At 38.0% G+C, this 27,017-nt stretch overlaps 1 protein-coding gene across 4 annotated transcripts in view; it reads right to left on the bottom strand.

The window, feature by feature from the left end:
• The window catches only part of Tmprss11d (transmembrane serine protease 11D), a 59,794-nt gene that overhangs the window by 10,952 nt on the left and 21,825 nt on the right, over positions 1 to 27,017 (bottom strand). For 3 of the 4 annotated variants that reach the window (XM_087584273.1, XM_087584272.1, NM_001033652.2), the window contains 6 exons: positions 19,356 to 19,477; positions 17,078 to 17,196; positions 15,451 to 15,518; positions 8,572 to 8,726; positions 4,910 to 4,948; positions 3,542 to 3,719 (listed from right to left, as the gene is read on the bottom strand). In XM_087584273.1, coding sequence (XP_087440399.1) covers positions 3,542 to 3,719; positions 4,910 to 4,948; positions 8,572 to 8,726; positions 15,451 to 15,518; positions 17,078 to 17,196; positions 19,356 to 19,477 — 681 coding nt within the window. Of the gene's footprint in view, positions 1 to 3,541; positions 3,720 to 4,909; positions 5,038 to 8,571; positions 8,727 to 15,450; positions 15,519 to 17,077; positions 17,197 to 19,355; positions 19,478 to 27,017 lie in introns of those variants that run through there. The other variant, NM_022630.2, reaches the window with a different exon arrangement.

Here is a 27,017-nt window from a genome sequence, read left to right as displayed (position 1 = left end):
ATCAGATGTGAGTAGGGAAAGGAGAGATGAATAGAAATCTGCAACTGAAGTGGGTGGGGAGGTTGGGGAATCTATAGGATGTGACAGAGATTGGGATAGAGGAGGCACCCAAGAATCAATGGGAGTGACCTTAGTTGTGACACAGCATTGGGGATATAGAACCTGGAGAGGCCATCTCCTGTGGCCTGGAACCCCAGTGGAGTGATGAGGACACCAACTGACCCACAAAACTTTTGACTCAAAATTTATCCTGACTACAAGAAATGCAGGTACGAGGGATGGAGCAGAGGCAGAGGGAATAACCAACCAATAGCTAGCCCAACTTGAGATCCATTCCATGGGCAAGATCCAATCCCTGACACTATTAATGATGCTCTGTTATGCTTACAGACAGGAGTCTAGCATGGCTGTCCTCTAAGAGGCTCCATCCAGCAACTGACTCACACAGAAGTAGACCCCCATAACCACAAAGTGGATGGATCTTGGAGATTCCTATGGAAGAAGAGTCTCAGAGATTCTTAGGGAAGAACAAGGGGAGGGATTGTAAGCCTTGAGGGTTTTGGAACTCCCCAGAAAGACCAACAGAGTCAATTAACCTGGACACTAGGGGCTCTCAGATACTGAGCCACCAACCAGGTGAAATGGTCCTAGGCCTCCCCACACATATGTAGCAGAAGTGAAGCTTGGTCTTCATGTGGGTTTTGAACAACTGGAGTGGGAGCTATCCAAAAAGCTGTTGTCTGTAGGTGGGATAAATTCTTCTATCTTGGTGTGCCAAGGTGGGAGATAACCCAGGTGCGGGGTGGAAGTCACCCTCTCAGAGTAGAAGAGGAAGGAATGAGGGGAGGATTGTGGGAGGGGGTGAAAGTGAGCAGGATGTAAAGTGAATAAGTAAAAATTAATTAATTAATTTAAAAAGATTTTTCAGACAGTGGAGTTAATACAAAAAATGTGTATAAGAAGTTCTTGATTACACACGAATGAACCTCAGTTATAAAGTGAATATAAGTATTTACATATAAATCTTATCTCCGCCACACACAAGCATCATTATGATTATGCCAGTCCCTTTAGGGATGCATGTAAGTATGGCATCCTTAGTTTATGTATAGAATGTTATTGACTATGAAGTACTAATGAAACAGAAGCATGTCAAGCATGGCATTTGGAACCACGTGGGCTGTCGCTAACTATAGTTGTAACTCTCTCCATTCATAGCTCAACAAGCCGAGGCTGTCTAGTTTGTATAAGGAAAGTCTTCGGAATTAAAACCTAAATGATTATGATTTCTAAACTTTTGGCATTCAATACACCACTTGAAGAGACAAGTGAACTATCAGCAAACACAAAGATTATTGGAAAAAGTGTGAAATTACCATAAAAGCACCACTGAGGAGATGACAATAGAATAATCTTCAATAGAACCTCATCACTTCTGTGTACCTGGATGTAAGGTTGGCTAGTCCCCAACAAGTTCCTACTCGTGGTTCTCACTGATGATCGGGCCATTACTGAGGGAACAGTACATGGCTCATAAGGGTTTACAGCTCTGTTGGGTCCACCAACGTGGTAAGTAGTTTTGTGGTGGCAAAATCAAAAGATGTCTCCTTCATTTCTTTGGTGATCATTGGTGATACTTGGGACTGTATCTTTTAAAATAGTGCTACTCTGTCCTCAGTTTTGATAACTAGGTTCTACTACTATGCAGATGTAATCCTGTTTCTAGTGCATCCTTAATTATATTAAATGCCTGCTGAGTCCAGGTATTTACACGTTTGGTTTCCACACTAAGGGTGTGACTGAAAGCCAACAGTGCAGTCTTACTGTTTGGCAACTGATGATTGAAATGAATTTTGTTCCTGGCGTTACCTGAAATGCAGCAGCAACTATGCCCGATTAAACCAGAATCTCAGGATTTTAGGAGGATGTCCCAAATAAATTTCAAATTTATTTAGCAAACACTGGGTTATAAAACAGTGGTAGAAGACAATAGAGAAAAACGTGTGGTTTCCTAGAACCTTTGTTCAGAGACTGCCCCCCAGTTGTTTTCGTGCTCACTCCATCTTCAGATAGTAAATGGTTTTGTGAAGAACACTGCAGTGACAGACAGCTTTCTCAGAGCTCAATGGCATTTCTTCGGAATCGTGACTATCTCAAAGAATCCCAGGATGAACAGATGGGGAATTAGAAAGGATACCATTTCGGGGAGAAAACGGCAGTTTGAGAAGTGTCGTAGATGGGAAAATGGCCAAAGAGGCAGATGAGAGAAAGGCTGCACAGTTGAGGAAGTGAGTTTGGGTTTATTTGACTGAGGGTCAATTTGAATATATGCTAAGGATGCTGTTTTCTACTGGTTAGCCAAGAAAAGAGTGGGTATGGTTAGGGGCCCACTGGGGTTTACTTTTCTGGGTGTTTTTTTTAAATTTTAGTTTTCCCCCATTTGTAAAAATTTATTTATTTATTTATTCACTTTACATCCCGGTATCAGTGGCCCCTCTCCAACCTGTCTTCTCTCACACAAATGCTCGCCCCCTTCTCCCCTTCCTTCTCCTTGGAGAAGGAGATGCGTCCCCTAGGTATTTTCATCACGTTGACCTGAAAAATCCTTCTCTTAAGAGCAGTGTGACCTTCCCCTGTACCAACAGAGTAAGTTTGCACGGCTCCCCTCCACCAGTCACTTATCATAGTGGAAGTAGTAGCCTGTAGTCACTCTTAATGACTAATTGTAAACAACCTAATATAAGCATTTCGAAGGTGTATTTGGTACTTCTATGAGGTATAATATTGTGTTCGATATAGGTATTAAATCAATTTTAAAAAATTAAATGAATGGGATTTTGTAATCTCTAGGCCAACTATCAGTCTACTCATTAGCTTTCATGATATAATGTGAAAACCCTTTATTAATAAAAATTAAAATAAAAATTATTTTCTTTATTCAATTATATGTGTATGAACGTGTTCGGTCTGAATGTATATGCACCGCCTACATGTCTGATGCCTGCAAGACGTCAGAAAATGTTGGGTGCCTTGGAACTAGAGCCAGCGTAGGGATGCTGAAAACTGATCTTGAATTCTCTGAATAAGTGACTAGTGCTCTTAGCCATTAACTGTCTCTCCAGCGTAGATAACAACAATTTAACATTTTATTTTTTGCATTACTATGATATGTCCTGTCTGTAACACTACCACATATATAACAATGTTGCTCCTATCTTGGGAACAGAAGTTGTATAAATTTCATAAACTTTTATAACAAGTATGTAAATTAAGCATTCTCATGTAGGATCCTTTTTTTTCCTCCCTCTGCTGTGATGGAGAACTGTGATCCGAAACAGAGAACTACCAGCAAACCAATAAGCTAAAGGAGAAAGAACAATTATATTTCCATGAATAAAAAAGAAAAGACTCAGAAATATTCTCCATTGAATTATTCCAGTGTCAATATCCAATTATGTTTAGTCATACGTGTTATGGGTGGAGTCACCATGTATCTTTCTTTCTTAATTATTCCTACATGGATGAGTAGCTATGGCCTCACCTTCTGAAGCAGTGAGCGGCTGTCAGGACCCACAAGTTACTGATCAGGGTACCTCCACAGTGGTGGACATTGTTGAGCTGTAGACTGACTTGCCAGGGCCAGTCACCTGTCTCAGCTTGAGTGCCTCCAATGATTCTCTCTTCTGACAGTGTTATAAGGTCTGGACGTGCTCCACATTCTAACAGCAGCAGCAGCAGCAGCAGCAACAACAACAACAACATCTTCATCATCATCATCATCATCATCATCATCATCATCATCATCATCATCATCAACATCAACAGCGCAAACATGCCGGCAAGCTGGTGGTTGTTCCCATGTAGAAAATTACTGTGGAGATTCTCTATCATAAAACTATATTTAAATATCTTAAGAAACCTACAAACATTTTAATGCCAGAAGGTGAAATGGGTTGGGGTGGCTTTGTTTGTTCAGTTCTTCTCAACCCAAAATCTTACATGACAGTTTTTCTCATGTCTAGTTTAATATTTATTAGTAATGCTAGAGGTATATCATGAATCATAATTTCTATTGCTATTGGCAATAGGTTGCTAACCCTAGACAAGTGCGTTCTTACAAATTTCCCAATAAAGGAGATTTAAGTAGACTTCCATTAAGAACATACACGGCTATGGTCTCCTTTTCCTGCTTTCTCCAAATAAATTCCCTAGCAATTATCTTATTACAATTTTGTTCAAAATAATCATAGATTAAACACAGAACTGAATTGAAAATATAGCGGAGTGGAGTCTCACTCAAAAACCTTTTACGTATCTAAGTTAAATCAGAAATCCAAGAACCTGGAACTAACTTCTAAGTACATTTGGCTGATCTGAGAAGTAAAGTTCATTGTTTCTAGAAATTCTATGCCTGTCCTCCTAGCCCGAGAATATATCTGGGCTGACACTGGCACACGATGACTTTCCCTTGAGGTTATAGGCCTTCAACTGACAAGACATCTATAATTTATTACCTTATAATTAGCCCAAATCCACAACAAAGCAAGCCATTTTGGTGGTTTGCAAAAGCTACATGAGTTTTGCCATCAAATGTAATTTACAGGTCTAAGGAAACATTGCTTTAGAACAACAGGAACAAAGCTTTTCAGAACAGCCAAGAAAATTGGCAGGAGTTTGATGCCGAGTGCCAAGTGGATTGCCCTCAACTTCCCTTCCATTCTTCTTTCCTAGGAGAAAGAATTGCTTAAACATTGTTCCACCGACCAGAGTGGAGTGCAGTGCCTGCTTTCAAGAAGAGCCCTCTGGAGTGAACTCAGAATGAAGGCACCAACTTGACTAATATGGCCTTGTCAGGGAGCTCAAAATCCTTATAATTTAATAGGTAATTTAAAATAATTTAAAAACTTACCTTGAGTCAAAACATTTTCTGTATCCTGGTCAGTGAGTGCTAGCGTTAAGAAAGAAAGCACGAGAAGAAGATCAACAAAACAGAAGCTGAAACTCATTTCACCCTGATTTCATGAAGCTCAGTGACGAGACAACCAGAGACGTGGTCACAGGGAGGGTTTGCTGAAATTCAGATTCCCAGGCTCCACCTCGAGCTTTTGGAAATAACCTGAGTCATGCGCCCTAGAAATCTCTCTTTGCAACTTCATTGCAGTGTGTCCTTGTACTCAAACGGTTGAAGTTGTGCTTACAGGCTTCATGAAATACTTAACAGACTTCTCTGCTCCAAAAGTCATTCATTTCTCTTGGCAAAAGAAGGCTTAAGCAGGCCTTAGGGTAGAGCATGCTATCTTATAGAAGAGGCCATTTGTTCATTATTCAAATACACCTGCGAGTAGACATTGGTATATGTGCATATTACTTTAGTATTGCTATGTTATGTGTTGTTTCTTCAATAGTGAACAAAAACAAGGTGTCTCTTAACACATTATTTACAGGGAGATGTTAACCAAAATATCATTCAAATGGAAAGTTAGGTGGAGAAAAGGCTAACAATAGCTAGAGGGTGACAGATGCCATCATGAAGGACATAACATTTGCACTACACTTTGAAACTCTTAAGGAAGGGCTCATGAGGACAAGAACGGAAAGGGCAGCCTAAATGGAAGGTAAAAATAGCAGCAGTGTTCCCGGATGTCAGATGTGTGTTATGAAATAATAGTCAGTAGCAGGGTTGTTGGGAGTGCCAGAAAAGCCAACATCAGCGTCACATAGTCTGTGTGCCCTATTTCCAGGTCTCCACTCACAACAGTCTCTAAGGCAGGTCTAACCGTCCTTTCAACCTCAGCATGAACATGCTTTATCAGAAACTTGCTACCTATATTTCCTCCCTTAGTAAGAGATACCCTATCTATAGGCAGTTAGAGATGGATGAAAATCTTCCTTCTCTTATTCTCATCCCTTTGAATGAACGTCATCCACTTTGCTGCTCTCTACTCTGGTTGTCTGACATTTGTACAGTTAGACTAACTTCAAACGGATTTCCTAAATTGCTATTTTATCAGAGCGATGCTGTCTAAAATGATGTCTAAAGATTGCATTCTGCCAAACTTTAAAATTTTTATCGGACAGCCTTCTTATTTTCAATAAGATGAGACCACGCTTCCTAAGACCACGCTTTCATGGTCTCGAAAACTGGTTTATGCGAAATTATTTCCAGCTACAAGTTTCACAAGGTTTGTGTGCTTCGTGTACTTTTGCCAGCATCAGTAGGACCAAGTCATCCTGTTGGAAGCAGGAAAAGCTAACAAAATCAACTGATAGCTTTTCTTCCTTCTTTGAACAATAAACACTTGAGTTTTAATCCTAACTGCCAGCATAGGAACTCTGACTCTGGCTCCTAATGGAGGCAGCAAAATTACCTATAGGATATCCATCAGCTTCTTGTTCCATTGCTTTTTCAAAGCATGGTGATTCTTGAAGTACTCGGATTTTCCACCCTTCTCTCTTTCTCAGGCCAAGTTCCTTCTTCCCATATCTGAGGATGGGCAGGTCCTTCTCATGTCTGTGAGTCCATCTGTTCTCCAGTCTCTTTCTTTTCTAGATCCCTATAGCAGTCGCTATCTTTACACGGTGTAGGCTTGACCTGGTGGACTCTTTCTCTTGCTTCATTTTTTTTTTCATGTTTTGAAAAATAATCCAGGGCCTTATGCTTACTATAGAAGTGCACTCAACTCTATACTGACTCTGTATATATGCTCTCAATTATCAAGTCCGATCATTAACTTCCAGTTAGGATTTTTCCTTCCTTCCTTCATTTCTTTCTTCCTTTTCTTTTTCCGTTTCTTTTCTTTCTTTCTTTTTTTTTTTGCTGCTTCTGGGAAGTTAGAAAATGCTATTCATTTGCAAAATTTCCCAGCATGCTACCAAATAAATAGCAAATACCCAAGAAACTCTTTGGAAATATATCTTTTTTTTTTAATCTTTATTAACTTGGGTATTTCTTATTTACATTTCGATTGTTATTCCCCTTCCAGGTTTCTGGGCCAACATCCCCCTAACCCCTCCCCCTCTCCTTCTATATGGGTGTTCCCCTCCCCATCCACCCCCCATTGCCGCCCTTCCCCCAACAATCACGTTCACTGGGGGTTCAGTCTTGGCAGGATCAAGGGCTTCCCCTTCCACTGGTGCTCTTACTAGGCTATTCATTGCTACCAATGCGGTTGGTGGAAATATGTCTTAATGTGTAGGAGAAGAGGTGATTTTTTCTTAGACCTGGTATATGGGTAATTACAGTCAGAAACAGGGAAGCATGGTGCTGGAGCAGTACCTAGGGCAGTGGTTCCCACATTCCTAATGCTGTCAACCTTTAATATAGTTCCTCGTTCTGTGACACCCCCAACACACAAATTTTTGTTGCTACTTCATAACTGTGATTTTCCTACTTTATGAGTCATAATGTAAACATCTGTGTTTTCTGATGGTCTTAAGTGACCCCTGTGAGAAAGGAGCACTGGAGCTCCAAAGGGATCGCCACCTTAGTTGGAAGAGGAGAAGAGAGTTACAGAAAGGGAAATAGAGGTATGCAGAGAGCTTTGAGGGCTGATCTTTGTCAGTCTAATGCAGTGATTATTTTCCAATAAGCAAGACTTCTAACACTTTAACAAGTAGTACTGTTGTAATAGGTATATACTAGACCAGGGTTGGAACTATGAAAACCCTTTTGATCTTGAGCTCAATGTGAAATCTGACTTGTGACAATAAGTAATGCAGGCAGAGCCAAAGAGATGTCTGTTATTACATATTCATTTCTTTAAGTCATGTAACAATTATTTATTGATTATTACATATCAAATTCTGGGTAATAGGAAAATAGTGTAAATAAAACTGATATGTTAATTACCATTGTTGTTATAGAAAACAGTCTGGAGATTTTTAAGAAAGACTAAAAATACAACTACCATATGATCCAACTGTCTTCTGCTGGGTAAATATCTAAAGGAATCAAAATCAGTTGTCAAAGTGATGCCTGAACTTTTTTCATAATAAGTTCTATAGAATTAGAATATTAAAAAGTTATTTTCGTATTTTTTCTTTAGCAGGTTGGAGACATCAGTCAGGGATTATGATTTTAATTTTTATAAAATTTTTATAATTTTTCAAATGAAGCCTTGAGTTCTTTTAGATCCCAACCTCTAAAGTTCACTGCTATTGGAAAAGCCTTAAAGAACTACCTAATCAATTTCAGAAAGAAAATGTGTAAGTTTTCTTTGCCATGTTCTCTCATTCTATATAGGACTCAAAACAGAATAGAAACAGATATGTTAAAACAAGTTAAAATATATTGCCCTGGTGTGAACACTAGGAAATAGATCTCTTCCCATGTTGAAATTACAATGTCTAAGGAAAAAAATCAAAATTTTAGAACAATTATAGCTAGTAAAAAGTAAAAAAAAAGTTGCATGTTCTATATTAGAGAGCTGTCTATAATATTTAGAATTGTAATACACTTTTGAAAGGTCAATTACAAAGAGTGAGGTGAGTCTCATTTTATTAATATGTGAACTTGAATGAGTGAGATTGAAAGATGTATTAAAACGAAGAGGCATAAGACATGGTACTTGCATGTTATCTCATTCGAAGGGGCTATTTCCAAGTTCCCAGAGCTGCTGAGTCTTTGTAGCACAGATTGGATTCTGGTTTTCATTGCCTTTTTGTTGTTACGCTTACTAGATCGAAATTTCATGACAACATCCGCAACCACACCACTCCCTTCTTTTCTGTAATTCATAAGAGACCTTTTGAGTAATTTTGTACTGCTTATATACTCCTCTTGATTAAACGATTTTAAAGGAATTCATGTGAGAACATATTTACATAATAGCATACACACAATGGTATATCATAATACTCCCTCTCAAATTTGATTTTTAACACAAATCACTGTGGTCACCATACAGTATAGCTGGCTTTTGAAGTCAGAATGCTGCCACCAGGTGACTTTTTGCAAACTGTTTAAGTCTTTTCATACACTGTGTCCAAAAATCTTACTGTTTCAAGTGGGTTTTCATGAAGAGTATATGGATAAATTGATGTAGAACTTTCGGAAAGAATGCATGGAAAACACTAAGTGCACTGTAACCACTATCAGCCTCAAATTGAGAAAATATTTACTGTCTTAAACACACTTAAAAATTGATAAAGTATCACGTTTGTGTGATTGATGGCACCAAGTTAATTTTATGTTACATAGACCCGTTTATCTGACCATGACAAGTTTGTAGCCATATATTAATATTTTATTTATGTCTTGATTGACCACAGAGACACATTCCTCATAATGAACTTGATGATATCAAACTATAGATAAACTCTGCTTTATTTCATGCCAATAACAGCCAAAGCAGCAGCAATGCTGACCGTGTCCTAAACAGAAGGTTTAGTTATAGTTAAAGATAAAGTTATTGGGTAAACAGAAGCCTAAGTCCAGAATTCCTCAGGAAGTTTGTAAGGTAGATTTGTGTATACCAAGAAAACCACTAACTGTAGAGGGCCGCAATAACATTCGCCACCACTAGATGGCGCTGGCTTCCACTGCGCCCCACGTGGAAGGCCAGGATAGCCTCCGCCATTACAAGATGGCGCTAGCCTTCGCCGCGCCAGCCGACTCCCTTTCAGGAAGTTATCTGTGTGCGCATGTGCAAGAGTGCCTTCGTGCCAGGTCTTTGCCCACTCCGGGGCGTGCCTTATGAGATCATGGGTAAACAACCAATCAGGTGTGGATGCGCCGCGCTAGGATGTATATAAGCGCACCATGTTGGCGCGCCGAGGCTTCTCCTTAAGATTAAAATAAGAGTTTGGTCGCAGCAAGGATTTCTATGTCCCCGCGTGTTTCTTGCCGGCGAGAGGTCGCGCGTGGGACATCTAACCTTCTTTATCTACCCAAAAGTTCAACTTTCTTGGGCAAGCATGTTTACCTCAAACAAATTATATCAGCTCAAAGACTCCTATCCCACTGACTATCAAAAATATTGGATTGATTTCCTGACAAGTTCCTGTACTTTGTTTCCCAGACACATTTGACAGTTTGATCTTGTCCCCTACAGCTTTCTTTCTACCCACAGAGTGGTCCAGTTTGGTGGTTTCATTGTGCCCTTGGTTACAAATAATTGACATCACGAGCCATCCCCTACATCTGGTGCAGGCTTCTGTGCTGTCTAGCATTATATCAACTTGACCCAAGCTGTAGTCATATAAGAGGAGGAAACTTTGATTAAGAAAATACCTCCATAATATCAGGCTTTAGGCAAGCCTGTAGAATATTTTCTTAATGGGTGATTAATGGAGGAGGGCCCAGCCTATTGTAGGTCATGCCATCCTGGCTGGGGGTCCAGGGTTCTATAAGAAAGCCATGAAGAGCAAGCCAGTAAGCAATATCTTTCCATGTCTTCTGCATCAGTTCCTGTCTCCAGGTTCCTGCCTGTTTGAGTGCCTGTCCTGGATTCCTTCAATGCTCAACAGTGATGTGGAAGCATAATCCAGATAAATCCTTTCCTCTTCAGGCTGCTTTTGGTTATTGTGTTTCTAGGACAGTTTGTCTGTTTTTTTTAAAAAAAAGAGTCCAAATTTGTCTTGATGTTTCTTATATCCTTCTTGGTTTCCTCCTTCCAACTCAACTGCCAGTTCAAATGACAGACTCACTATCTGTCCCAGGAACTAATTTAATACTTTTAAGAACATGTACAAAATATTTCATGGCGCTTGGTACTACTCTGTTTCAATAAATTAGCTGTGGTGAAATTTCACTGTGGTCACTCTCAACAGTTGGGCAGTTTAAATGGAGCAGTAGACACTCAACAATTACAATTTATGTGATGCTAAACCTGAGCAATTTTGAAATGTTGTACAAATGTTAGATAAAATGGTACAGATTTATATTTCAGATTCAAAACTGAGTCTGCATGCTAGTGAGGAAAAACTAGTTATAAGAAAACAATTTATTGTCTCCAGCTCCGAAAAAAAGAACCAAAAAAAAAAAAAGAAAGAAAACAATTTATTATGTTATATATGCTAGAATGTTCAGTAGCCTTCCATTTAACAAAAATGAAAGAGCTGGAAGTGGGGTCTTAGGTGAGTGCAAAATAGGAGTTAGCATTGATATTTTAAACAACTGAACTCCAGTATAAACATGAAACAAGTAAGAAAAGGTCCTACTCATCATAAAGAAAAGTTTGATCTCTTTACAAGGCTCAATTATGAATGGGATGAAAAGATTTTTCTATATAATTTGAAAAAAAAAACGAGCCTGGCTTTATGATATTTGCATGTGTGTTGATGCTAGCTATTTATTCTCAGAATCTTTAAGGCATTCTCAAGCTAAAACAACAACCACAACCAGAACCAGAACCACAACACGACCACCACCACCACAACAAAAGAACCCCTTGAAATGTTCCACACAGTGTATTTGAAGTGATTAATATACAAGAAAAATTATAAATATAAGAAAAATATAAGATTTTACCCCCTCAAAAAATCAGATAAGTGGAGTGTTGTGGTTCATGCTTTTAATCACAATACTCTGAAAGTTGAGGCAGGGGAATTGAATTAGCCTGAGGCCATCCTGGGCTTCAACAGTAAGACATCATCTCAACAAGTCAAAAGAGAGCAAAGTAACAAAAAGACCAGGTAAAGCTTTTAGGATAGAAAGCATCCTCACTGAAGTGATAGCTTTACTCCTTCCTCATTTACAGAGGATGTTGGTCAAAACTAAAGAAATTCAGGTAATTGAAAAAGTGGGTATGAAGAGGTTGCAGAGTCTAACAACAGCTAAAGCAACAGATAAATGTTGAAAATGTTTAGAACCCTTTTATATATCAATTATGGATACATTTGTATGATAAATCTATAGGAGTATGCATGAGAATGAAAATATTTTTCATTCACTATCCAGTCTATCCAATACTACTTTAAGGGCTCATCTGGAATCACGTTATTTTTTGATATCCTTTATGATCTTATTTAGGCATGTAGCATTCTTATTTTTATTGCTATTACTCCTCAGAGGCTTCCTACTGTCAGTGCTGGTCCTCCTCCCTGTGTTCTATCTGACAGTATAGGGATTCTTTAAAACATCTGTGTGTGTTCATTTTGGTGGACATACACGTATGTGGATGCCCTAGGTTCACCTCAGATGTTGTTAGAGCCATCTAGTGTTTGAGACAGGGTCTCTTATTGGCATGGTGTGCTTAGAATGAGAAGCCTAAACACCAGGATCCTTCTATCTCTTCCTTCCTATCCTGGGATTAAAGGATTTGGCAACATGCCCATTTTTTAAAAAATCAAAAAACAAAAAACACATGGATTCTAGAAAATGGAACTCAGTTTCTCATGCTTTCATGGCGAGCTGTTTACCAACTGGGCTACCTCACCAGTTGTGATCCTTCAAAATTCATTGACCACACCCCTTCCTTGCAATGACTTTCTACGTCATTCAGAATAAACTCTTCAATCCTTTAATCTGTCCAACAAGGCCTGTGTGATCTCATTTCTGTCTATGTTTCTGATCACCTTTAACTCCATTGTAACCTTATAGGTAGTATCCTTTCTGTTTGTTGACTCCATACATGTTACCATGTGAAAGGTTGTTATTTTCAAAGTTCATCTATATTGTTTATGTATTTCTGCTCAAATATCATTTCATCATAGAAGGCTTCTTAATCTCATATAATCTTCAGTCCTGCACTGGTTATTTTTCTCTATGAAACATATTACATCGGACCCAGGTCTGTGCTTTTTTTGTTGTTCCTTATCAGCTGACCTCCCTCCTAGGGAATATGTTCCCCATCAAAATTGAAACCCAGATTTGTCCTTTGCTAAATTCACTTTCTATACCTAGAACCAAATCTACTGTCTGACACATGGTAAGCACTTCTGAAATAGTCATTTAACCTTGAGAACTATGGGTAAAAGAAGCAGTAGAGTTGGTGGTGAGTGGAGTAGAATTGAGATTGTACCACATTGGCAGGTTTTGATTTCTTGAAAAAAGTAGTAAAATGTTGAATTTGATAAATATGAATGATTGATACAGGCATTGAACAAATATTTTATGTACTTTACTAAAATACCTTGGGGGAAGGAGCAGTGAAAGTTGATCTGAGATTTTAAACACAGGATATGGGTAAATGAGGTGCATTAAGTATATTGCTTATTACCTGTGTTCTGATGGCTTAATATTTTGGAACGTTTCATTCTTGGAGAACATGACTCCTAGGGTTAGCAAAATTTATGATGGTAGAAAACCATGAACCATTTAGCATGGTTTTCAAGTGAAAACACACCAACTAGAGTCTTCACCTTCAAATAACTCCCATCTTTGACATTCATTTAAACTTGAAACCACTGTTTGCCACCTTAATAATCCTGTACTAGGTACAAGTGACTGGGGTAGAGCCCTTTACCTTTAGCCTTCAATGCTCTAGAGTTCTTAAAACTAGGAAGAAAAATTTAATTACTTTTTGATATACATATTCTTGATAAATATGTGCATAAAAGATATACATCTACTATGTTTGTGTGTATAATTTGTATATGCTTATATCAGGACTCATTTATAAATATATAACTACATATCTATTGTATTTTAGCATTCCCTTATTTAAATATGCAAATATTCATATTTATTTAATAAACATATAAGTATGTATATTTATATGTAAATAAATATAAACATACACATCAAACTTCTCAATATAATAATGGTAAAGTATTGACATTAGAATAGTTTTAATTAAGGAAATGGAATGCTTGGTTTTTTCCTTCAAACAATGTTTATGTTTGATATATTCAGTGGAGCAAGAATAGTGGTTAAAAAAATGCATTTGGAAACTGTTACAGTCCAATATGGAGAAGGATGGTTACATTACATTAAAAGTTATGGAGTTAGGAGGTATTTCAGTAATCAAAGTTGAAGACTAGGCAACTGGGTATGTGGACCTGAGGGCGGGCAAGTCAAGAATTGAAGATGACTCCCAGATCTTTTTCATAAGCAACTAGTTGATGGTGATGCCAAAGACTGGGATGGACAATACTAGGAGACTAATACACTTGACTGAGATGGTTTCACAGGTACAGATCTCTGTATAGTAATGTTCTCTAAAAAATATCGTTACATTTGTTCACTTCTGTGGATGAAAAATACGGTTGTATCATGTCAGAGATACAAGTTCAAGACTAATCAACAGATAATCAATAGAGAACCTGAAACCAGTGAAAGGAGAGACTGTAAACTGTGATATGTGGCTCACACTGCACACTCATGTTCAACACACGAGGAACATACTAGAGCTAGCAAAGAAAAGAGAGAAGATATCTAGATAGATAACAGAAAAATCATGGCTGTGTAGAGTCCTAAGAACCAAGGCATGATAGTCCATCAGCAAGCCAACAATGCCAAATGGTGCTTAGAGGTCCAAGAGTAGAACTAAAGTGATTTCTCTGGATTTCATGATTTGGATGCTGTTGATGGAATTGGCCAGAACACCTTGTACTTTAGAGTGTGACCAGAAGTTGGACAACAGTGGGGTAGCAGCAAGTTAGAAGTTAACAGAAGGAAAGGAAAGGCTTTTGCATCTTCTCCTTCCAGTGTTGGCTTAAAATTCAGAACTTTACAAGTTAGTACACACCCAAGGTACCCAAAGGAATACATGTGGAACAGGTAAAAATGTGTTCTGTACTCTTCTCATACTTTCTTCCTTATCCTCTAATTCCTCGTTAAAACTCAATGTAACCAACCCTTTCCCTTTTTTGAGATGTTAACAATGCTTGACATTGATGGTAAATTCATAATATCTTTGCATATCGATGAATTTTCATGGCATTTGAAGAATTGAGCAATGTGGGCATTGAAGACAGTTCTGGAACTATTACTCAGTGTGACTATTTTCATTGAAAAGCCTGTTTTATCACACTATGTAGATACTTACATAGTAACTAAGGCATGAGTTGCAGATTCCCACAAAGCATGTATGCTACCACTCCTATTATTACTCAATGGCAGAGTTGTCATGGAGTTTGTTACAATACCTTCCTTTTATTATAACATTCTAGGAAGTCAAAACTTACTTTTAGTGTTGGCATGCTGTACTGATCTTGCATGAATACCTCCCAAGTATTGTACAATTCAAGGAGACATTGTTTACATGGACTGCACTATGATATCTAATGGATTTACACAGTAGCATGGCCCCGTTACTGTCCCCTTCATTCTCAGCTTTTCCCCTTCCCTTTCTTCCTTCTCCCATTAAGAATTAAGTGGTATGGTTATTTATATCAATAGCAGAATCAATACAGCTTTTTACCTTGTCTTCTAAGCTGCCTCATTTTCTCAATATTTTCCTATTATTAGAACAATTGCATGAATGTGTCACAGCCACAGTACAAAGAGAAGGCAAATATTCTAAATTATGACTTTGCAAATATAGCTTTTGGTAAGGTTTCACTTACCTCAGTTTGACAACATGTGTCCTGATAAACTCACTTCGTAGATTTGATTCTCGAAATGCATCAGTAATCTGTAGAAAGAAAACGGGAAAACAATCTCACTGTAATTGCAGTCTCTTTATTTCATTCTGACATCTGTGACATGGAGCTTCTATAACGTGAGGTAGAAATCTATCAGGTGAGGTCATCTCAGTCTTGACACAGATAGTATAGGGCCAATGTAGGCAGATGATGCAACCTTCTGATGTGGTTTCTATTTTGCAGCCATTAAGCACAGATGATCTGGAAAGGGAGTGCTTTTAATACGAGTCACTCCTGATATATGATTTGGGAGCTGTGAGTCAGGTAGTTGGGAACACGACTCAAGCCACTTGGGGAATCCTTTCATACAACTTCTGATATGCGTGTGGTACATGACTGTGTTTTGAATAGATGAAATAAAAATTAGGGTAAAACTAATTAGAAGGACTAGTGATGAGATATCTGAAGGGGAGGAAGAAGCCGTATACTTCATCAGAGATCCCTGCAGTACAGGGTCAATTATATTGTGATTTCAAAACAGAGAATAGATGGCTTTCACTTATAACACGAGGCTGTACCCTTGTGTATACAACACAAGAATATAGAAATGAGGAATTAGGCATGTGCTGAAAATTATATTATTCTGGGATTTGATACCAAGTTTTTCAGAATCATGTTTATTAACTGCTCAAGTTATCAGACTATTCAAATGAATTCATTTTTATATTCATTTCATTTTATACCCTGTTTTATTGCTGTTTTTATAACATTGGGAAAAATCAAGTAAACAAGGAAGAGGAAAGGATTTTGTGTTTTCCTCATGACTGACATTTCCAACAACCCTTTCATGTTATAGAATACTCTAGAATCATCTCCAGTTATATTCATGAATTTTAAGGGCTAATATGAATTATATCACTTAAGAAAATTCCAACACATCAAAACATAAGTGATCATCATTATACTAGCAATTTAGTAGGTCATTTAAATGCATTACAAATAGAATTAAAGTATAATTCTCACATTTTTTTGGTGTTTTGAACAGACACACTGTTGTAGCTGCTTGTGTGTTCTATAAATCACCTTTTCCAGTTTACATTAGTTGACAGCTACAGTGCTTCCTGTTATCTGTGAGGTTAGTAGCAGAGATGATGTTTTGAGGTCTTCTTTACTGTCTATTATCATATTATAATATACAATATTATACAATCATATAATATACAAGAAGTTATACAATCCCACTTTCTTGAAATTCAAAGATTCAGAAAGCTCAGTGTTCAAGGAAGAAAGGAAATAATGTTTTTGAGCATCTGAATGATCTACTATAACACTGGTCTGCAGGTGCACTGCATGTGTGTGTGTGTGTGTGTGTGTGTGTGTGTGTGTGTGTGTGAGTGTATGTCTTTATGTGTGCACTTCATTTCTCTTTTCTGAAGAGGAAACAGAGAGGAAATGTAGCTGGGCAAGAGGAGAGGTCAGGTCGAGGTTAGGGGGGTAGAAGCATGGAAACTGTTGTCTGGATGTATGGCATGAGAGAAGAATCTCATTTGCTTTCAATAAAATGATAAAAAATACAATAAAAACATTAAAGAGACAAGCATTAACGTACCATAGACTCGATTCTTTCACTCAAGGTTCTGTATTCATGCGTAGCTGGTGAGTTTAAAGCTTCAGTATAGTCAACATTTAGGATATGAAAGTTGCTATGATAAAAGTAAGCTCTCTTGTCTGGAGAGGAAAGGAAAACATGTGTACTTTAATGTTCCTAAGTAGATTAATTTTTACTTTACAGAGTATTGAGAAGTTATACAATTAAAATAGTATTCCTTAAACAAAAGAAAAATCACATATAATATAAACACAACACAGCTATTTTCTTTTGGGTTTTCAAAAGATTGACGAAGCTAAGATAGTTAAGGTTAAAAAAAATCAGACTAGTGTGATTGGTACCTTCAAAGTTGTATAGAAATATTATAATTTATTAGTAGTGCATCTAAATAATCTATCAATTTCCTCATTCAGTAATCATTAATAGATAGCTATAATAGATGATTGTTCATTCAGTAGTAAGTAGGAATTCAAATAATCAAATAGGTTTTTTTCTCTTTTTCTTTTACTGGATATTTTATTCTTTTTTCTTAGATTTTTTTTATTTACATTAAGAATGTTATCCCCTTTCCCAGTTTTCCCTCCAGAAATCCCCTATCCCATCTTTCCTCCCTCTGCTTCTATGAGGGTGCTCCCCCAACAAACCCATTCACTCTCTCCCACCTCCTTACACTGGCATTCCCAGTGGTATAGCTGGGTCCTCAGGTAGTACTATGTCTAATTTTTTTGAGAAACCTTTAGACTGATTTCCAGAGTGGATGTACCAGCTTGCAATCCCACCAGCAATGGAGGAGTGTTCCTCTCTCTTCACATCCTTGCCAGCATCTGATGTCATGGGAGTTTTTGATCTTAGACATTTTGACTGGTGTGAGGTGGAATCTCAGGGTTGTTTTGATTTGCATTTCCCTGATGGATAAGGATGCTGAACATTTCTTTAGGTGCTTCATGGCCACTCGATATTCCTCAGCTGAGAATTCTTTGTTTAGCTCTGTACCCCATTTTAATAGGGTTATTTGGCTTTCTGGAGTCTAACTTCTTGGGGTCTTTGTATATATTGGATTTTAGTCCTCTATCAGATGTAGGATTGGTAAAGATCTTTTCCCAATCTGTTGGCTGCCATTTTGTCCTAATGACGGTGTCCTTTAAATTATGTAATTTTTTGCAATTTTATGAGGTCCCATTTGTCTATTTTTTTTTTCGGAGCTGGGGACTGAACCCAGGGCCTCGTGCTTGCTGGGCAAGCGCTCTACTGCTGAGCTAAATCCCCAACCCCCCATTTGTCTATTTTTGATCTTAGAACATAAGCTATATAAAATACCTTGGTGTGACTCTAACCAAGCAAGTAAAAGATTTGTATGACAAAAACTTCAAGTCTTTGAAAAAAGAAATTCAAGATCTCAGAAGATGGAAAGATCTCCCATGCTCATGAATTGGCGAGATTAATATAGTAAAAATGGCCATCTTGCTGAAAGTAATCTACAGATTCAGTGTAACCCCATCAAAATTCCAACTCATTTCTTCATAAAGCTAGAAAGAGCAATTTGCAAATTCATTTGGAATAACAAAAACCCAGGATAGTGAAAACTATACTCAACAATAAAAGACCTTCTGGGGGAATCAGTATCCCTGACCTCAAGTTGTATTACAGAGCAATAGTGATTAAAAACTGCATGGTATTGGTACAGAGACAAGCAGGTAGATCAATGGAATAAATTTGAAGACCCAGAAATGAACCCACACACCTATAGTTACTGGATCTTTGACAAAGGAGCTAAAACCGTCCAGTGGAAAAAAGATAGCATTTTCAACAAATAGTGCTGGTTCAACTGGAGATCAGCATGTAGAAGAATGCAAATCAATCCATTCTTATCTTCTTGTACAAAGCTCAAGTCCAAGTGGATCAAGGCCTCCACATAAAAGAAGACACACTGAAACTAATAAGTGGGGAAGAGCCTCAAACACATGGGCAAAGGAGAAAATTTCCTGAACAAAACACCAATGGCTTATGCTCTAAAATCCAATTATATATATATATATATATATATATGTGAAAAAGCCAAAGCACTATTGCACCCAAAAATCAACCAAAAAAACCTTAAAATGGTCATAAATAAAATAAACCATAAAATAAAAAGAAATATGGATATATATGAATATATATTTAGAGAAGAATTCTAAGTAATATTAACTCATGTTCAGAAACCAATATAGCCATAAGGGGAAAGACTACATTTTTAACCTGATAGCATATTTAATTATTTAATCTGAAAAGTACTTACCAAAAGCTAAAAAGTGAATAAGTAGACCTGCGGTCATGGCCAGGAGCCCTACTGTTATTATGACAATGAGAGCTACCATAAAGGGATTGAAGAATCTTGAAGGTGATACCATTGATCTTGGCCTGAAACAGGAATAAAATAAAGGAGGGTCACCCACTTCACTTGGAAATGCATAATTCAATGCACGCGACCGAGTTTGAATCTCGTAGCTTGTTCATGGGTTTGATTACAGAAGCCTAGTCCTAGAAATTAATGTGAACCCCACCAGGATGTCCTTCCCATTTTCCTTTTGTATATTTTTTTTTATTCATAGAACCGATGACTTTTTAAAATAGTTTGGTAAAATTATAAGAACATCTGACCTATGGCATAGAATTACTTTATCTTTTCCTACCGGTTTGTGCATTTTTGGGTTTTTGTTTGTGCTTTTGAGAGAGGGTTTTATTATGTACCTCTGGCTGATCTGGAACTATCTGTGTAGTTAAAATTGGCCTGAACTCACAGAAAACGACCTGCTACTGCTTCCTCAGTACTAGGATTAAGCATATGCAACACAATACCCATCCTGTAATGGTATGCTCTTAAGATTGACCTCTAAAGCTTCTGTCATACTGGAAGACCTTCCGAAATCCCAATTTGGTACTAGCACAGCAACCCATCTTTACTAGAGGCCATTACCAAGGGAATGGTGAGGAGAGACCCACCCTGAATGTAAAGTATGAAAGAGAAGAAAGAAGCAAAGATGAGATTGAGGATTATAACAATAACTTTCTTTTTTTAAAAAGATTTATTTATTTATTATATATGAGTACACTGTAGCTGTCCTCAGATACACCAGAAGAGGGCATCAGATCCCATTACAGATGGTTGTGAGCCACCATGTGGTTGCTGGGAACTGAACTCAGGACCTCTGCAAGAGCAGTCAGTGATCTTAACCACTGAGCCATCTCTCCAGTCCAATAACTTTCTTAAGATGTCATTTCATATAGATGATGGAGTGGGCCACAAAGGTAGCAAGACCTGTAGTGGTTTTCAACCTTCCTAATGTATGACATGTTTCTCATGTTGTGGTGACCCCAACCATTACTGTCGTTACTACTTTCATAACTGTAATTTTTGCTACTGTTGTTAGTCAGAGTGTAAACATTTGATATGCAAGATATCTGAAATATAACCCATGTGTAAAGGTTGTTCAACCTCCAAAGGGGTAGGGCCCATGAGCTAGTAGAACCTCTGGATTAGAGCCTCTCCAAAAACAGAGAATGTACGTGACTTATTTTTTTTTTCTTATGACTTCATAAAGTACAGTGCAGGCCAACCAATTTGTAGTAAGACAATCTCATATTACAGTGGGCATATCATCTTAAACAATATGATTCACTCTCTCCTTTCCACCAGGACAGACACAGCAGTGGCCACTCCTTTGGGGAAGTCACCAGGGTAGCTCCTTGCTTGGGTCATCACCTTATCATTTACCTGAAGAAATGGGCCAGTAGTGCCTATCTCACAAAGCTATTGGAAGGCGAAATGAGGTTATGCAAATGAGGTTAGCAAGATAAAAGTGTTTCTAGTGAGACAGGCTTATCTGTGAATTCTTTTAGGATATCTTTCAAGTTGGTGTTTCTGACCCTCTAGAGGGTCAGGCATACTTAGGGGGTTTGTAAATATTTATGATATTTATAAATATTTTTACACATGTAAATTGCTGGCTATGTTTCATATTTTGAAACCTAACAGAACTGGGACTCAGCTATATTTAGGCAGATTTTAATCTGACTTTCATTATTATTTTCTATTTGCTTTAGGACATTCTGAGGTGAGAAAGGAATATTCTAAGGTGATCATTGATTCCTTAACTTTAGGTTTCATGGCAGGGTTGCCATGCAATGCTTGAATTATATTCAACCAACAGATTCATAAATGGTGTCCTTCCACTCGTTACAATAGATCCTTTTTACATTATGTGCTATGGATGGGGCCAGTGACAATTTAGGTGGAAGTTGGAGGTGAATGCAGATTTGCCAACTTGTGTTTTTCTTGATTAGGTGCACTCTAAATTAAAAAATATGGCTCTGATCAAACATATCATTTAATAAAAGTGCATTTAAATACATGTACTAGGAAGGGCATTACCCAAGAATAAAGCAATAAAAGATAAAAGATGTAACTTTACCTTTCTAAAGGTACTTTTCTTGTGCTTCATCTGGGCTTTTTACTGTACTGGTGAAAACTGGCTCTCAGTCCAACCATGGGAGAAAACTGGAATTTTGACATTCCCTATCTCTCTGAGTATCAGTGGATTCACTTGTCACCTCCAGGATTGTTGTGCCCGGTGTACCCTACCACAGGCCACAGTATCCGGGTTGTGAGTTCAGGGAATATTAATTCCTACTGGTAGAAAGATAAAGAATTGGAAACCAGAGTTAGCCCCAGTCTCCAGTGCACCAGTCTTCCATAGAATACCCAGGGGCAGACTGTACTTCCATAAAAAAATCTGATGTGAGGTAAGAGGTATCAAAACAGTCTGAATGTTAACAAACCAAAGCTTAGGCATAGCAGAGTACCTTTAGGATTATTTTAGTGACCTCTCTCTCTCTCTCTCTCTCTCTCTCTCTCTCTCTCTCTCTCTCTCTCTTTCTTCTTTCTTCTTCTTTTTTATCAGTAGTGTTTGGTTTTGCCTTAGATTTCTGGGTTATCTAGTCTCTGGTTCGTGGTTACATGAGCAGTGTCTAATGTAGGTCCCTTACTGTGGAGTGGACTTGAGGTCATCTGTTGGTTACTCCCACAGTTTTTGTGCCACTATCGCCTTTGCATACTTCGGCAGGTAGGACAGACTGTAGGTCAGCTCTTTTGCGGTTAGGTTGGTATGCATGTTTTCCTTTCAGTCGTCTATACAGTAACTTCCCTCAACAAAGAGACTAGGCCATAGAGTGGTGAGGGCCCGGTTCCTCAGCCAGTCATTATCAGAGAGGCTTCCTCCAAGCAGCAGATGGGAACAGAGGCAGAGTGTGTGTGTGTGTGTGTGTGTGTGTGTGTGTGTGTGTGTGTGTGTGTGCATGTGTGTGTGTGTGTGTGTACATATGTATATATAAAACAGCTGTCCACTTAGTATTTTTATGGGATTTCTGAATTTGAGAACAAGTAGTTCTCTGTCTCTTGTGCCTGCTCTTGGGTTCTTTTCCTCCCGTTGTGTTGCTGTGTACAACTTTCATATGATAGTTTTTGCTTCATCTTCTTTCTTTCTTTCTTTCTTTCTTTCTTTCTTTCTTTCTTTCTTTCTTTCTTTCTTCCGTTGTCATGTTTGGTTGTTCTTTTCTAATGAGAGAGAGAAAGGGAGTGGATCCTGAGGAGAGAGGACGTGGGAAGGTTCTGCGAGGAGTAGAAGAAGAGAAAACTATAAACAGGATACATTGTATGAGAAGAAAATCTATTTTCTATAAAAGAAGAAAAAAGAATAAAGCAAAATTATAAAAAGAAAAAGAAAAGGAAAAAAAAAAACAACAGTCGGAGTCAGCACACCCTTTGGTTTGGATGAGTCTTGTCTCCCAAGAGAATGACTCTGAGCCAACTCTGCCTTTAGTTCCCTGAAAACATCTCAAATGGGGAGACAGAGAAGCACCAGGAGACATATGACTCAAGAAACAAAGGGCGTGGAGCCTAACCTACCTTAATCTCTTAAGCGATGATTACATAAGAATTGATTGTTCCACCCTGCAGAAAGAACTGAGGAAGTCTCTGCCCTGTAACGCAGAGGTAGATCCCTGCATCTGCTGATTATAAAGCTTAGGTAATTCTAGTCGAATTGTAAGCTTTGCAAATGTATAGAAAGTTTCGCAATGTTTGCAAAAATTCGTTTGAATTTTGATGTGTAATGTACTTGAAGTCTGTAAGGAAATCATTTACTTTTTTATCCAGAATCTTGACCAGCAAGACTTTCAGTACTTGCATTAAAACAAAAACAAGTTCTTTGTTGCACTATGCTTACCCAGCTCTCCCTCTCTCCTCTTCAGCAGCCTTTTTTATAGTCCTATTGTGAAAGCCTCCAACAGACACTACACGTGAGCTGCTGACTCTCAGCAATGGTTTCATGAACTCTCTAATGGAGTCCATTCGGAACATAGGGAGAGTGAAGCTGGGGGAGTAAATCCTTTCTGATCAAGAATGACAGAGCTGGGGCTGGGGATTTAGCTCAGTGGTAGAGCGCTTGCCTAGGAAGCGCAAGGCCCTGGGTTCGGTTCCCAGCTCCGAAAAAAAAAGAACCAAAAAAAAAAAAAAAGAGATGTGAAAGAATGACAGAGCTGGAAATGTAAACCAGGAAGTTTCAATCAAAGAACGCATACTCCTTACAGTATATGTCCTAAATTACAACATTCTTCAGAGGACAGAAAAGTGCTGGGTTTACTGATCTCGCTTTGGGAAAAACAAGGTTAATCAAATCTGTTGTCTTCTCAAATGTCTAGAATTTTGTCTTACACATAGTATTTTATTATATAGGAAGGTGTGATTCAGGAATTGATTTAATTTGAATTTGAAAATATATCTTAATATACTTATATGGGAGTATTAGCTTTTGACATTGGTACATAGATACGCCTCACATTTAGCTATAGATGAATAGAAATTTGATAATAAATTCACATTATCTATAATAGTTGGAGACCTTAGTGGCAGGGTACTTATTAGATCAGCTATACACAATATACACAAAAATATTGAACTTTTTGAGAATTTTATGTCCATTTCAAAAGTCACTTATGATGTTAACAATGGATTAATTCACAGTCCTTTTCTGATATGTACTCTTTTCAAATGATCTCACGCATGTTATAGTTTAAGCAAGCAACCAGGAAAATATTCCTAAGACACCTGCTTAGCCTATAGCTCTCTGCGTATTCTGTACCAGTGCTTACAGCTGCTCACTGAATAGCTTATAGATGTTCGACAACCACCTAAATGAACAGCTTATAGCCTCCGTCCCCAGCACGGACTACTTCTCATGTTGATGAACGTTACACAGATGAGGCACTGAGGAGTTCGCTTCACTTCATCCCTCATGGATATCTCTCAAATGCAAGAGATAATTCTTATTCTACTACCTAAGTCTTTTTCTTTAGTATCTCTCTATCTTAACTGTGACCTGACAATTGCTTCATTGATGATACTTTTAGCTGGTCTCCTTGATTTTATAACTAATCAGCCTAATTCAACTTGAATAATTTAATTCCAAAGATTTGGTGGAAGTCTGTAATGCTCTAGTGGTTTTTAAAGCTCTTAGGGGCCCAGTAAATAAAACCAAATGACCATGCCAGTGGCAATGGATTGAATGCTATTTTCTTAAAATTCTTATATTGAAATCTTAACTTTCCAGCAAATGTGGCATTGACAGTTGATGGAGGTGATTAGGTTATGAGGAGAGTAAACTCCCGAGTGGGCTCAATGTCCTGAAACAGGAAACTACATGTCTTATGTTGTATGTCTATTAAGGTTATCCATAACTATGGAAACAGGTCAACAGACACAAATACTGCAATTGATGCAGACCTCTCAGCCTCCAGACTGTGAGAAATAAAATGATGTTGTTTCCAAGTTTCCTATTACTTATGCCACCTCTATATCAGCTTCCGTGGAATAAGATCCAGCCTTCATGATGGGAGCAAGAGTGGCAGATATGATGAAGATAAATAGAAAAAATAGAGGATAAAGAAGGGGGAAATGGATCTGTCTGAGGTGCTGAAAAGTTACAGTGACCAGGAAAGACCTACCAAAAATGACATTTGAATAAACACGAAAAAAGTCAGAAAGTACCCATAATGGCAAGAGAATAGTGATCTAGGCAGAGGGAATGGGAGGCAATGAACCAGGGTACCAATTGGTGTATTTGAGAAACAGCCTGGAGGGAGGATTAGTGACACCAATGACCATGTGGGTTGGCAGGCTGAGTGAAGGGGGAAGAAAGAATAAGGAAATAAATTCAATGAGACTGGCAGAGAAAGTCATAGCAGAGACAGTAATTTGGGGCAGGGCCTGTAAAGGCTATCATTTGAGTGAGGCAAGTACTTGAGGTTTGGGGCACAGGAAGAGAATCAGGTCCTTTCCTTTAGTGGGCTCTTCTTGGTAGGTCTGAGATGGAGTGAGAGAGAATGTAGGAGGTTATCCAGCATTCAAGGTGAAAGACAATGCATCTTAGATAAGATGTTAAGCGGCGGGGGACTGGTCAGAGTCTAGGCATCTTTTAAATTTGAGTGTATAGAATTTGGAGATGATTTTTTCTGAAAGGTCAATTTTAAGTTGAATATAGAATTTTTATTTCTTTGCAATCCAATCCTGAAAATACTTCTAGAGATTAAAAAAACAAACAAACAGAAAACCCTCCCTTCCCCTTTCCCTTATATGGAATCTTCCCGTCCTTAAGATTGTATTTAAACTTTTCATGTGATGTTTGTAATACACGATGATCACCCTTGCCATTTCATCTTCTTCTGTGCTGCCCTGCCCTGCTTGAGTTGATTTAGCCAGACTCAGTATCTGGGCATGACACCTTGAAGAACCTTTGTGGTTTAGTTGCCTGGGTAAGTTATCTTATCCTTAAGATGGCTCATGCATTAGTCCGCTTCACTGGGTCCTTTTTTCTCCCCCATTGCTTCCGGATCTCAAAAAGCTTGCTTGTTTTTTTTTTTTCCTACTCTCTTGTACAAGTTCATATGTCAAAAAAGGGCATTTCTACATATTTCCACTTACAAGTTATTTGCTTGTGAAAGGCATCACTGAGTCTTCTTAGTCTATTTTGACCAGTAGAAGTTACAAACTTTGCATAGGCATTATTAATGCAAATCAACAATGACTCTATAAAGATGGTTTTAAAAGTAATTTTTACAATAGTTTGGAGGTACTAAATTAAAAATTAAAGTGTGCTCCATGCATCCCAGTTTTGAATGCTGGTGTACATACAAGTGTAAATCAGAGGACAATCTCTACCAGCTATGAAATGCTTGCCATGTGCCTGCGCCATCCCAGGCTTTCCTACCTCATCTCGCTTAATCCTCATAAAAGTACGCGTTTTATGGATGAGGAAACAGCGGCTGAGGGATTAAGTTACTCAGCAAGTAAGTGACAGAGCTGTCATCTGAATCCAGGTTTGGCAAGTTCAGTTTGCCAAGGTCTACATCAGATGGGAGGAGAATGCCTGCTAATTATACGTTGTGGTTGACACTCATCGCACTTGCTACCTCTCTTGTTGACATTAGAAAATGGAAAAGCCAAACATAATTCACAGAATATGCAGATAAAGTATGTTTATATTACATGCTGGAGTTGTGAAGAACATAAAAACTATGTCCAAAAGAAGACATTTTATCTCAGCTTCAACCCCAGGCAGATTGTTGCCACAAGGCAGGCAGTGGAAACTACCCAATAAAGTTAGTTTTTATTTATTTATGTTTTATGTTAAGGAGTGCATTGTTTAGACAAAGTCTAATCTGGAACCTTAATACTTTAAAACAGATCAAAATAGAAAATCATTTTTTAAAATTGTGGAAGTGGGGTCTCCGTTTCCTGCCTTACTAGCTAAACTATGTTTGTTTTGTTTTGTTTCCCTTGATAACCTTAAGTACGCATAGAATACTCCATAAAAAGAAAGAAGACCGCATTCTTCGGCATTGTGTA

The sequence above is a fragment of the Rattus norvegicus genome, chromosome 14, assembly GCF_021556685.1.
Source record: "Rattus norvegicus strain SHRSP/BbbUtx chromosome 14, alternate assembly SHRSP_T2T, whole genome shotgun sequence".
Taxonomy (NCBI): Eukaryota; Metazoa; Chordata; class Mammalia; order Rodentia; family Muridae; genus Rattus; species Rattus norvegicus.
This window is presented reverse-complemented; position numbering and strand designations above follow the sequence as displayed.